This window comes from Canis lupus, chromosome 34, assembly GCF_003254725.2.
Source record: "Canis lupus dingo isolate Sandy chromosome 34, ASM325472v2, whole genome shotgun sequence".
In the NCBI taxonomy this organism is placed as follows: Eukaryota; Metazoa; Chordata; class Mammalia; order Carnivora; family Canidae; genus Canis; species Canis lupus.
The window spans coordinates 36,060,878-36,073,148 of record NC_064276.1 but is presented as its reverse complement, the minus strand read 5'-3'; the positions used below and the strand labels follow the sequence as shown (position 1 = coordinate 36,073,148).

At 43.3% G+C, this 12,271-nt stretch overlaps 1 protein-coding gene across 10 annotated transcripts in view; it reads left to right on the top strand.

Moving 5' to 3' along the window:
- The window catches only part of PLD1 (phospholipase D1), a 204,993-nt gene that overhangs the window by 136,770 nt on the left and 55,952 nt on the right, over nt 1-12,271 (top strand). For all 10 annotated transcript variants that reach the window (XM_025425594.3, XM_049105845.1, XM_049105846.1 and 7 more), the window contains 3 exons: nt 3,106-3,234; nt 3,973-4,091; nt 5,645-5,758. In XM_025425594.3, the coding sequence (XP_025281379.1) occupies nt 3,106-3,234; nt 3,973-4,091; nt 5,645-5,758 (362 nt within the window). The remainder of the gene's footprint in view (nt 1-3,105; nt 3,235-3,972; nt 4,092-5,644; nt 5,759-12,271) is intronic.

The following is a 12,271-nucleotide window of genomic DNA, read 5'->3' as shown; positions in this document are numbered from 1 at the left end:
TCCAAAGACGGAATCCGCAGAATTTCAATGGGATTTGAGAAATGGCCGTCAGGAGGTAGGTGGGGAAGATCAAAAAGAAGGAAAGAGAGGGAGCCAACATTGATTTGGAGCTTTGAGCTTGAGTGACAATGAACGGAAAGCAGAAATCAAGGACATCAAGGGAAGGCTTGGTTCTGTGAGGATACTAGTGATTCTAGTGTCAAACACGTGATTTTAAGTGCTGGTGGGACAAGTAGGTGGACATGGCCGAGTGAGGCCCTGGGCCTGGCTGTACGTCTTAGAGCCACAGGAGAATCTGGTGCTAGAGGGGCACGGTTAGGAGAAGGTCAGGAGAACTTTGTTGGGGAGGAGGCACCAGGAAAGAAGGCCAAGAAGGGGGGTTGGAGTAATGGTGCGGAGGATGCAGGCCTGGGCTGTGGATGGATGAGGATGGCAGGAAACTGGCATGAGCCCGCGCCAAAGACGAGGCAGGTGCACTGATGAATCCCTGGGAGCCAGATGCAGACTCAGGAGGGGCCCCGCAGATCGGCGTCGTGGGGGTGAAAAGCCTCTCTTCGGCTGATAGCTGCTCCTGCGCTTTTGAGCAGTGATCCCAGTAACTAGGGGTCCTGGGCTCCATTGCCTTAATATTTGATTTGTTCTGAGGAAGACCTTGATTTAGTTGAGATAACTTAGGCCAAGATTATTTAGACTGAAACCAAAACCATGTCTGAATTATGAGCAGCTTGAATCCAATTAGTACCAACATAGTTTTTTGAGACGAGAATTTTGTGTTTTGCTTTTCTTATCCTAACTGGTAGGTGAAAGTTAATTTTTACACAAACATATGTATGTAGACGTAAAGCTCTAGCCTGTATATATAATCTATTATCTTACATATATATATTTTTTTAAATGTTGGAATCTGACCCTTATTTATCTCATTCTATTTCCTTTTTTTTTCTCTCTTTAAAAATGCGAAGTGCCATGCTCACTATAAAGATTTGACTGGTGAGCAAACAGATGACCAGTACTTTGGCCTCTCAGTCTTAATGCAGCAGGAACATAAACCCCTGGGAGAAGTCAACAGAATTCTATTTTTAACGTGGCTGAGTTTTGTTAATAATTACCACTTTAAAGGGCACCTGGGTAGCTCAGTTGGTTGAACATCTGACTCTTGGTTTCAGCTGGGGTCATGGTTTTCAGGGTCCTGGGATGGACCTGGTGTCAGGCTCTGGGGTCAGGGCAGTCTGCTTTGCGTTCTTTTTCTCTCTTTCCCTCTAGCCCTTCCCTTGCTTACATGTGCACGCACACTCTAAAATGAATGAATGAATGATGAATAAAATCTTTAAAAAATTAGCTCTTTAAGACATTTTTCTTTCTTTTTTTTTCTTTCTTTCTTTCTTTTAAGAGGTGGGGAGGGGCAGAGGGAGAGGGAGAGAGAATCTTAAGCAGGCTCCATACCCAGTGCAGAGCCCAACTTGGGGCTTGATCTCCTAACCCTGAGATCATGACCTGAGCTGAAATCAAGAGTCTGACACTTAACTGACCAAGTCTCCCAGGTACCCCAAGACATTTTTCTTTTACAGATTATTTCAGTAACCTTTGAAGGTTAATTATTTCCATTTGAGATAGAATGTTGGTAGTGTGTGTGGTGATTGTTTAAAAACTTTTGCTATGCGAATCCTTGTAGGTTGCCTCCTGAATACCGGCACCTACACCAAGCAGAGAAGTTACACGCCCCACCCCTGAGGAGTTTGCAGACTGGCGGGGAGCATCGTCACACACTTGTGTCCCAGAGTCAGGGGCCCTGGGGCGTGCAGCTGCTGATGGTTCTATTCAACAGCTAGTGGCTGCCTCTCCCTGCTGGGGTCTGGGAGGTATCGGTGGGGCAGGTAACAGCTAATGTGGCTCTGGGAGAATGTGAAGACGAGGATGAGAGGGAGGGAAGATCATTCCAGATGGAAGGAATAATGTGCCAACTGCACCAAGACAGAACAGACCACGCCTGTCAAAATACTGTGAGAAATGTGGTGCACACAGGGCCTGGGGTGGGGAAAAGAAGGATCAGAAAGGGAGGTTGGCACCAGTTTGGGAAGAGCCTTCTGTGCACACTCAGCTTTACAGATTTGACTCCCCGTAGGTAGCAGGTGGTCTTAAAATGCTTTTAAGCCAACAGTCTGCATTTTAGAAAGACAGTAGTGGGGACGTGTGGTGGTAGGGGGCCAGGCCACAACTCTCACTGGTACTTGCTACCATTTATTCACTCAACCAATATTGCATCCAGTGTCTATTTGTTAAGTGCCTCTTTTGTGCCAAGCGCTGCATTTGTGATTCGTAGTTCTGCTTGTCTTCCTGCTTAGTGGTCTTTGTGGTCAACGTAGCCCTGTAAACGCACAAACTATTTAAGGCAAAGTATTTACCTTTAAGTAAAATGCTCCCAGCAGGGCTCTTTGTGGAACGTTGCAGTGGTTTGCTGCTTTTGCACCTGTGTAATCATAAGTTCTGTGTGTTGTGATTTTCTTCGTGGGTGTCATTTTTGATGCTGGGAATGTAAAATGTTAGGGGCCTAGGATTTTAGATGCCATCCATGTAGGCCAAATTCTTCCTTTCTTTGTATAAGGAATCCCTGATCCAAAACGATGAAGCTCAGTATCACTTAGCTTGACGATCTAGGGCTGCAAATCTGAGGTTCTTGCTTTTGAGGTGCAAAAGACAAGAATTATGTATCGGGCATGCACCGTATGGGTTGGGGAGAGCCAAGGGCATGATTTCTTCATGGCCTTTGCCTCTCGTGTTTCTCTACCTGACCTGCTCTTTGATTGTCCCTCCCAGTGACTTACTTCTTGATTCACAGTTAACTCGATGACTTCAGTCATCTGGTAGACGGGGCAGAGAATGTTGGATTTCAGTGTCAAGTGACGAGCCTGGTGATAGGCCCAACTACCCACTAATGATAAACTTGTGTGCATTGTGAAACCTTGCCAGCCCACGGCCTCAGATGGCACGAACACCTAGTTTTGAGCCTTAAGGAGAACAGTTCGGACGTCTCTAAGGGGTTAATAAATGAGAGGTGAGCCTCCCTCCCTGAGGCCCACCTGAACACAGTCTCTGCTGCCTTCACAGACACCAGCTCCCTCCGCAGTTTACAGACGGGCATGGGAGAGCTCCATGGGGAAACCAGGTTCTGGCATGGAAAGGACTACTGCAATTTTGTCTTCAAAGACTGGGTACAACTTGATAAACCTTTTGCTGGTGAGTACCATGATAGTGGGTGGCTGCTTATATTTTGTCTTTTACTTGTCAGCATCTGAGCAAGTTTGCATGGGCAGGCTATCATGTCCTGTGTTCTGCTTTGCTTTGTTTTGGGTATTTGGTAAAAACTCTGGGGACTATGATTCAGCCATACGCTTAAGGACTTTTCCTTATAGTCGTAATAAGGGAAGAGCGTGAGATATAGCTTGCTGTCTGCAAACTCTAGGTTTCATCTCGGCATATCTTGGGGGTAATCATCTGTAATTCTGTAAGAGATGGTGCCCTTCCTTTGATCATCTCCTTTTCTGAGTATCATCTTCATCTCCCAGCATTAAAATTGGACATTTTCAGACTATCACTTGTACATGTTCATCTAGGAGAAGATAGAGATGGAACTGTGTACATGGCCTGGGGTTATTTGAACAGGACACAAAAGGAAAATGTGATATTAAGGACACACCTTAGATAATTGGCACCAACTCACATCTTGCCTTGCCTAGTGATTATCTCATACTAAGTGAAATGGAAACATCGTGGGGGAGGGACACGGTTGCGGGGGGACTGTGCCCCTCCATGTGGTATCTATGTTTCCCTTGGCCATCAAGGTACAGTTCCACCAAGCCAAGTCAACACTCCCATGTCTCCTTTTACCTATCATGGTTGGGGGCAGTGCTGGAATCAGATGGCTCGTCCCTGGCATAGCAGTTAGTGACGATGCTTGCCCGGGCCACCGGGCAGATTTCATTGACAGATACTCCACTCCCCGGATGCCGTGGCACGACATTGCCTCCGCAGTCCACGGGAAGGCGGCTCGCGACGTGGCGCGTCACTTCATCCAGCGCTGGAACTTCACGAAGGTCCGTGGTTGGTGTCATCGTGACTCCGTCCGCATAAAGAGAGCGAGCCTGGGAGACGAGAAACCTGGTGGGGTTGGCGAGAAGGTGCTGCGGTGGCTCGTCTGGCATTGAGGGCCTGGTTGTCAGGGAGCCGGGCTCTGTGGGCAGAAGAAGATGATGTTCCTGAACTTTCACTCCACAGACACTTCAGTGCACAGAGAGACGGATGCTACGTTCAGGGCCTGCTGTGATCCTTTTAATGTCTTGGATACTCAGTGCTGATTAAGCATCGGGTCTGGACTGACGGTCATCTGGAGGCCTATTGTAGGGGGGACAGGGGTCTCGTTTGGATGTGAGAGCTCAAGCTTTCCAGTCCTCCCAGTCCTGGCATTGCGCTGGGTTCATACTGGTCCAGGCTTCTGGGAGGCGGCTCTGAGCGAGGGGAGTGGTGTGAGCACATTTCCTTCTCTGCAGACTGGCTGTGCCTTCATTACAGGAATAACTTAAGTACCTACCATCTGGCTGTCATTAAGGTCCCATCTTATTTACTGTAAATTGTGATGAGGCCTTAGTCTCCTTGATAATCTGGGGGGAAAAAGTCTTATCAACAACTTAGAATCTCACCTTGATTTTCATTTGCATAAGCTTTTATTTACATAAACTTGATGACTTTTTAGAAATAAAGGAAATATTTTTTTGAGATTTATTTATTTTAGAGAGGAAGAGAGAGTGAGAGAGTAGGGGGTGGGGTGGGGGCAGAGAGAGGAAGAATCTTAAGCAGACTCCCCACTGAACATGGAGTCTGAGAAATAATGAAAATATTTTTTAACAGAAATGAAGGGAGCATGAATGAATAAATGAAAGGATATTACTCTTAACCTACTAGTATCTGGGATTGGTTTTGGGATTTCGGATGCTTCTATGCTCTGTTTGTGGTAGGATAAGTTGGTAAACCCCAGAAAGCTTTTTAAAAACTATACAACCTTTAGCTTAGGAAATCTTTTTTTTTTTTTTTTTTGGCTATTTCAGTTAAAGAAGTAATCTGATAGGGAATTTATTTTGACATTGCTTCTAATAAGCCTGAAAAAATGAGAAATAACTGAAATGTACATTAATAGGAATTTGTTTAACAAATTATGGTTCTTTATCATTTTCTTATGAAGTTATTAAAATAGGATATGCAGTGCTGTACTGCTGTGACAAGATATCTAAAACATAGTAAGGAATCAGTCTACAAAAAAAAATGCCATTTTTGCAACTATGTGCCTCTAAATCCTAGAGTATATTTAAACTTTCTTTAAAAATATAAAATAATACATGCCCACTACATAAGGTTAAAAAAGAAGAAAAAGAAGAAGGAGAAAAGGAGTTCTCTGACACTGGAAAATGGAAAGAACATTATAAAAATAAATAATCTATTGCCTCTTCAACTAGAAACTCCACAGTTAACGTTTTTCTTTTTCACTTTCAAATGAATCTGAATTTCTTTTATAATCACAAAGTAGGGAGGAAGGGAGCTATTTTCTCATCTGGATCTTTTTTTTTTTTTTTTAACCTGTTTTCCTTTATTTTAGATCATGAAATCAAAATATCGGTCCCTTTCATATCCTTTCCTGCTTCCAAAATCTCAAACAACAGCCCATGAGTTGAAATATCAAGTGCCTGGGTCCGTCCATGCCAATGTACAGGTAAGTCTGGCTTTTCTTTTTCACCAGATGCTACTGGGTAAAATTATTCTTATTGGATTTAGTGTCTATTACGTTGGCTTCAGTGAGGACACTGAGTTGACCTCACAATGAGGACAAGTCCAAAACAAATCTGAAGAGACCTTTTAAAATTTAGAATTATATTTCTAATTTAAAATGTATTCCATTTATACTCTTTTAAAAGCTCTTTTATAAATCAAATAAACACAGAGCTTTACTTCCTTAGCACTTGTTTCTTCTGTTACTCGTCTTTTACTCTACACTGCAGCAGATTTATCATTATCTTTACATGTGTGTCTTTTATTTCACCTGTATTATCAATTTCTTTAGCAACACACTAAGTTTTTTTTTTAAGATTTTATTTATTTATTCATGAGAGACACAGAGGCAGAGACGCAGGCAGAGGGAGAAGCAGGGTCCCTGCAGGGAGCCGATGTGGGACTCGATCCCAGGACGCCGGCATCATGACCTGAGCGGAGGGCAGACGTTCAATCGCTGAGCCGCCCAGATGTCCTAACACACTCGTTTTTTAGGCCTCTTTTCCTCCTACTGTAGCTATCCTAGAGTCTTACACGTGGTAGGTGATTGATAATCTTCTTAGCTGATTCACTTTGATAACAGTTATAGAAAACAATTCTAGTTAACAAGCATTTCCCTTATGAGAGGGTCTCACAGAAAGCATGTGTATTCTTAATCTGTATAATCCTTCATGCATAAATTGTAAAAACAACAAATGCTCCAGAAATTTATATTCCTATCTTTTTGCCTTTTTTTTTAATGTGTTTGATATTATCACTCGTAGGTTACAGAATGACTAAAGAGGATTAATCAATCTGGAACAGCTCATCTATACATACAGAATATTTTGAAAAGTTTCTTTGTCCTCAACTCATGACATTTGCTATAAAGGGCCTGGTTTTAGTTTCCTCAAGAATATTAAGTGGACACATATGTTAAAAATCTTTATGTCACAAGGATTCCAATAAATGTGTTCACAATTAGAAAATGTGTAAATGAATAAATATCCTTAGAAAAGGCCAGTCAAGGAAAGGCTGGTCCTGTAATTGCTTCCGAAGTAACCCTAGCAACATGACACACAGTAAACTGGGGACTGAAGTGACCCTAGCAACATGATATCCCCGTAAACCTGGGACTGATACCGGCTAAGCACCAGGAATGTGGCTGAAATTTTACTTCTAAGAAGCTAGTTATAGTTCAATCTAATTTTAGTTCCTAATTAACCACACGCCTTTTAGGAGATCTTTTAGTAGAATATGGAATTTGCTTAATGGAGTCACGTAATTTTACCACATCCAGTCTAAGCACCTCAAATTACAAATAGGAAAATTAAGACCCAGTGGAGCTAGGAGACCTGTCCAGGGTCACCAGCTGGCTGTAGATAGAGGTGGAGCTTGAAATCCTGCTCTAGTCCTTTGTTACTGTGGCTCTAATATCTTGAGGTCATCAGAGAAAGAACTAGGATGGGCTGCCCTTGTTCAAGGTCATCACTGTCATCATCAAAAGTATTATTTAAGTAGGGACACCTGGGGGGCTCAGTCGGTCAAGCATCTGACTCTTGATTTGGGACCAGGTCATGATCTCGGGGCTGTGAGATCGAGCCCTATGTTGGGCTCTATGCTGGGCGTGGAGCCTGCTTAGGATTCTCCTTCTCCCTCTCTCCGCTCCCCTCTAAAAAGGATTGTGTAAGTAAAGGTCCAGCAGTGGGCTACTGACATCACTAATACAGACTTATATAAGCTGGTCATGGATTCTAGTGAATATGATCATGTAAATGAAAGGCCTAAATCAGTTACTTTGTACTATACACAAGTACTCCTTTGTGTCTAAGGAATAGAAAGACATTTTAGGAAATACCTATAGCAAATATTTAGTTATCCCAGGCTACAGGAGACAAGTAATTTAAACTTAGAGACATAGATGTGTATGTGTTCATATGTAAGTTAATGAATATTTTATGAACCTGTTTAATTTTATTCTACTCAGAGGGAAAAATTACCCATGTTATAAGATAAAGTAGGAGCCTTCATGTTAAGAAAACAAGAGAGTTTAATTTAAGATTTGAGGTGGCGTTAAAATTGATTCGGTGATCGACTTATCACAGCAGATACTAATTAAGCATCTATTAGGAAGGAATTTCTGGGAATTGTACATTTTTGTGACCAGCCGAGGAAGTTGTATCCTGGTGTTGAATAAACATATGCCTTCTCCTACCTGTTGGTAAAGCCCTGTTTTATAGAATCTCATCGAGTCCCCTGCAAGCTAGATAGATACTCTGCATGTCCACTCTATAAACTGCCTCCCTCTTGAGTCACCTTCTCTGCGTCACTGAATGCAGTGTTAGGAGTGGGGCTGGACCCGTGAACCTCCTAATAGGCTTATATGTTCATCTTCCATATGCTCCAGTGGCCCGGTCTCAGGAATCAGTGGAGCCAGTTGATGTGAAAGGAAGTCTACCGAGACTTACTCGTAGGTTGGTTAAGTGCCATCTGCTTGCACAGGGAGCTCATCCATGCATACCTGGGTGCTAAGAAAGAAGATAATGGTTCTTCGCCTCTGGAAATGTGGTTAGCTGGGGGAAAGAGGAAGCTATGACGTTGACGTAGTCAATTAATGATGCTGGATGTGGTCTAGGACGCACGGCCAGCATGAAAGTACATGGCCCAGCATGCTGTGAGAGTCCAGCAGTGGGGACGAGAGCAGAGCACTGGGTGTCTCTCATAAGCAATAAGCTGGCCTGTGCAGTCAGTGGTGGAACTAAGAGGCTCAGACCTTTTGCTCTTGAGGAGTTGGAAGGTGGGTGGGGTTGAGACGGCATAAGGCCAGATTGGGGTTGGCCTGGGGTGCTGGCCCGGTTCATTTGGACCTGATCCTGGAGATGTTAGTGAACTTTGGAACTTATTTTTTTTTTCACCTGGGGCATGCTATAGGAATGCTTTCTGAAAACCAACCAACATCAGAATTTCCAAACCTGGCTTTACCTGTGAGATGCTGATAGCTATGCCCCGATTTCCATGGACAGACAGGTTTTTGTGGATTTTCTAAGCACAGGATTTCTTAGCACTTTTAGTATGCTGGTGTGGATCGGGAATCGCTAAGAATGAATGTGCTGAGAATCTCCCAAGCTGAACTGACGGAGGAGCTCTCATTTTTGTCACATCTGTTTCCACCTCTCTGAATGAACACACTTTGGGACCCAAAGTTTACACAGATGAAGAACTTAGACTAGAGACAGCGGAAAGCAAGGAGATCAGTAAGGAGGCTTGTGACTGTAATTCTAGCATATGCAAAGTTTGCATTTGTAAATCAGTATTCTTTTTCTTAAAGAGGACTCCCCCTCAATTTAAAAAGTGTTAGACCTCACAGAACCTGAAGATGTTTTTCAGAACTGCCAAAATAACTCCGGTTGTGAAAACCGGGGGCCCAGCCAGGCGATGCCAATTTTTTTAAGTCAGGAGAGTCTGAGATGATCAGAAACCGAAAAAAAAAAAAAAAAAAAAAAAGAAAAAAGAAAAAGAAAAGAAAAGACCCTGCTCTGTTTCTCTTTTTCTCTAAAGTTCTGACCACGGTGTTGTTTCACTTCACATTATTTCCTGGCTCTCAACATTATTCATCTTGTCCTAGACATTATTGTTTTCGAGTCATGAGCCTATAGAACCTAGAGGCCAAAAGCAATAATCTAGCTGAACTCCTGGTTTTCCAGAGCATCCAGAAGGGAGCCAGGAGATAAGACCTGGTGTGTAGTAGGCAACTTGATATTTAAAGGGTTGATTGTCGTCCTTTCAGGCCCTTCCCGCTCTCAGCTGTCATGTGGCAATAGCCAAATAACTCTTACATACTCTCAGTTGAGAAATTTAACACAATTTAATAAAGTTCTTTCTTAGGCTTATTCTTTTTAAACAAATTCTAACATCATTTTTAACAATATTGTTCGTAACAAAATTTAGAGACCACAAGCTTTAATTAACTCAAGGGGATGGTTACAAGGGGAAGGGTAGATTCTAGAGTTAGTGTGTTCAAATCCCAGCTCTGCTACGTATCAGCTGTGCAACCTTGGGGAAAGTGCTTCACATCTCTGTATGCATTTTCTTCATCAATAACACAGAGATCCCAATAGCATCTGCCTCACAGGCCTGGTGGTGATGGCTAAATGAATCCACGCAAAGCCCTTAGAAAGGTGCACTAGCTTGGATTATATCGATATTAGTTTCAGCTCTCAAGCTTTCCCTAGTGTTTTCAGGAGTTTAGAGCAAAGAAGTTTCCATTTTTCTGGGTGGGCCACTAGGGTAATCCTGGATACAAAATCTTTATACCATGTACTTATTGAAATGGAGAGAGAGAGCATTTGACGTAATAAAGTAGATAGTAGGTGAAACTCATGTTCTTTTATTTGCAAAAGGGAACCCAATTACTTAATTCTTTAACACCAAAACATTGGGCCCCATCATCCTTGGTAATTCCACACCAGCCGCGATGCACAGCAGTCGCAGAAGGCTTGACATAACCGGCCAGGGTGAACAGTCAGGGAGGCCGGAGCCAGGGCAGGGGGAACGGAGGCCGCCCCCACCAACACGGATTTCTGCTACTAAAAAAAAGTTGTCTGAATCTGAAAGCTGATTTCAGCAACTTCCACTGACACTTTTAAAATAATCTTGAGTGTTTCCCCTCCAAACTGGGCATTCTCAGAAGCCTGCCAAGAACATTTAGGGAAGAAAGCAGGAGAAGGACTTGGGGCCCATGGGTGGAGGAGAGATGGCTCTGAAACCACTTATGCACAGACTATATAAAAGAGCTCGTTTTCTCCCTAAAAGGAGCAAACTAGATTCTCAAATGCTATCATTGTCACTTAAAGGACCAAGACAGAGGACATTTGGCGTGTCTCTCAAGGTAAAAAAAAAAAAAAAAAAAAAAAGAAGAAGAAGAAGAAGAAAAGAAAAAGAAGAAGAAGAAGAAGAAGAAGAAGAAGAAGAAGAAGAAGAAGAAGAAGAAAAGAAAAAGAAAAAGAAAAGAAAAAGCCTGATGCCAAGTTACCATCAATATGGGATCAGGGGCGCTGGGTGGCTCAGCAGTTGAGCATCTGCCTTTGGCTCAGGTCATGATCCAGGGGTCTTGGGATTGAGTCCCACACTGGGCTCTCTGCAGGGACCTTGCTTCTCTCTCTGCCTCTCTCTGTGTGTCTTTCATGAATAAATAAAATCTTTCAGAAAAAATATGGGATCAACATAGGGACCAATCCTCTTTGTTAAATTGAGCAGCTTATTGGAGAAAAGCCGTTCCTTAGACAATCATTGTTGAGAAGTCCTGCCAAATCAAGAGAACTAATTCCACTGGAATTACATCTTTTATCTCTCCGTTAAAAAAAAAAATTAAGCAGAAAAGAAATACAGGTCTTTGTGAATGACATCCAAATTATATTAGTGGAAAAATTTGTTCCTACACTTGGGGAAAATGGCCAGATGACTCTCTGAAGGATGTCAATGTAGGAATCAACATAGATTTCCTCAATCAGTGTCTAAATCAGTATAGATTTCAAATCAACCTAGATTCCAAAGGCCCACAAAATGTATTGTGGAAAAAAAAAAAAAAGAAGTAGGTAGGCAAGGGTAAAAGAAGGCCCCTTACCCCTAAGGCAGTTTCCTAACATGGAAGCTATTTCCCATTTATGGACCAGGTCTTCGTGCCATGGCCTTCCTGCACTTGCTGCTGTGCTTCTTAGCGGGAGAAGGCCCATGAACAGGGAGTGCTCGCTCCCTGCCTGGTGCTTCCCTGAAGCTTTAGCATCAATATCTGTGGATTATCTCATTCAGTCGTCACCAAACTGAACTTTTGTGCGACCTCTCATTTTCACAGATGAGGAAAGTGAGACTTTGGGAGGTTGAAAGAGCTCATGGAGTATCGGTGTGGCTGAGGCTGGATCCTGGGCAGCCTGACCCCAGTGCCCGAGGTGGTAGCCCGTAGGGAGAGACGGTTCCCCACCCCAGAGATCCGGCTGCTTGTAACCACCAAGGGCCTCAGGGAGGCAGAGCTGCCTGGCGTGCTTGCCTTTTAAGATCCTCTCCTGGGGCAGCAGCCCCAAGTCCTTCCTCAACTGTCTTCTTGCTTCTTTCTGGTTCCCAAGAGCCCCCGTCTATACCTTTTTTCCTAAGATTTCTCTCCCTTTAAGTTTTATTCTTCCAGTGTTTCTTCCTCTCCTTCAGCCTCAAAGATAACTTCTCCCTACTATTCAGGCAAAAGCACCCTCCTACATGATTGCTACATGTTGTGGATTCCTACATGTTGTGTGCTGACTGGATGACACTCAGTGGCACGAGAGTGGTCATTAGAAGGAAGGGCTTGATAGGATGAGGCGAATTCTTGAGTGGAGTCCATTTCTTAGTGCTCCTGGCCTGCTGTGCTCCTCAGTACAGACTGGAAGGATGAGACCCAACACTCTGAATGCTTCTCTTACCTCCCGACCTGTGCCACTGATGAGCTTCC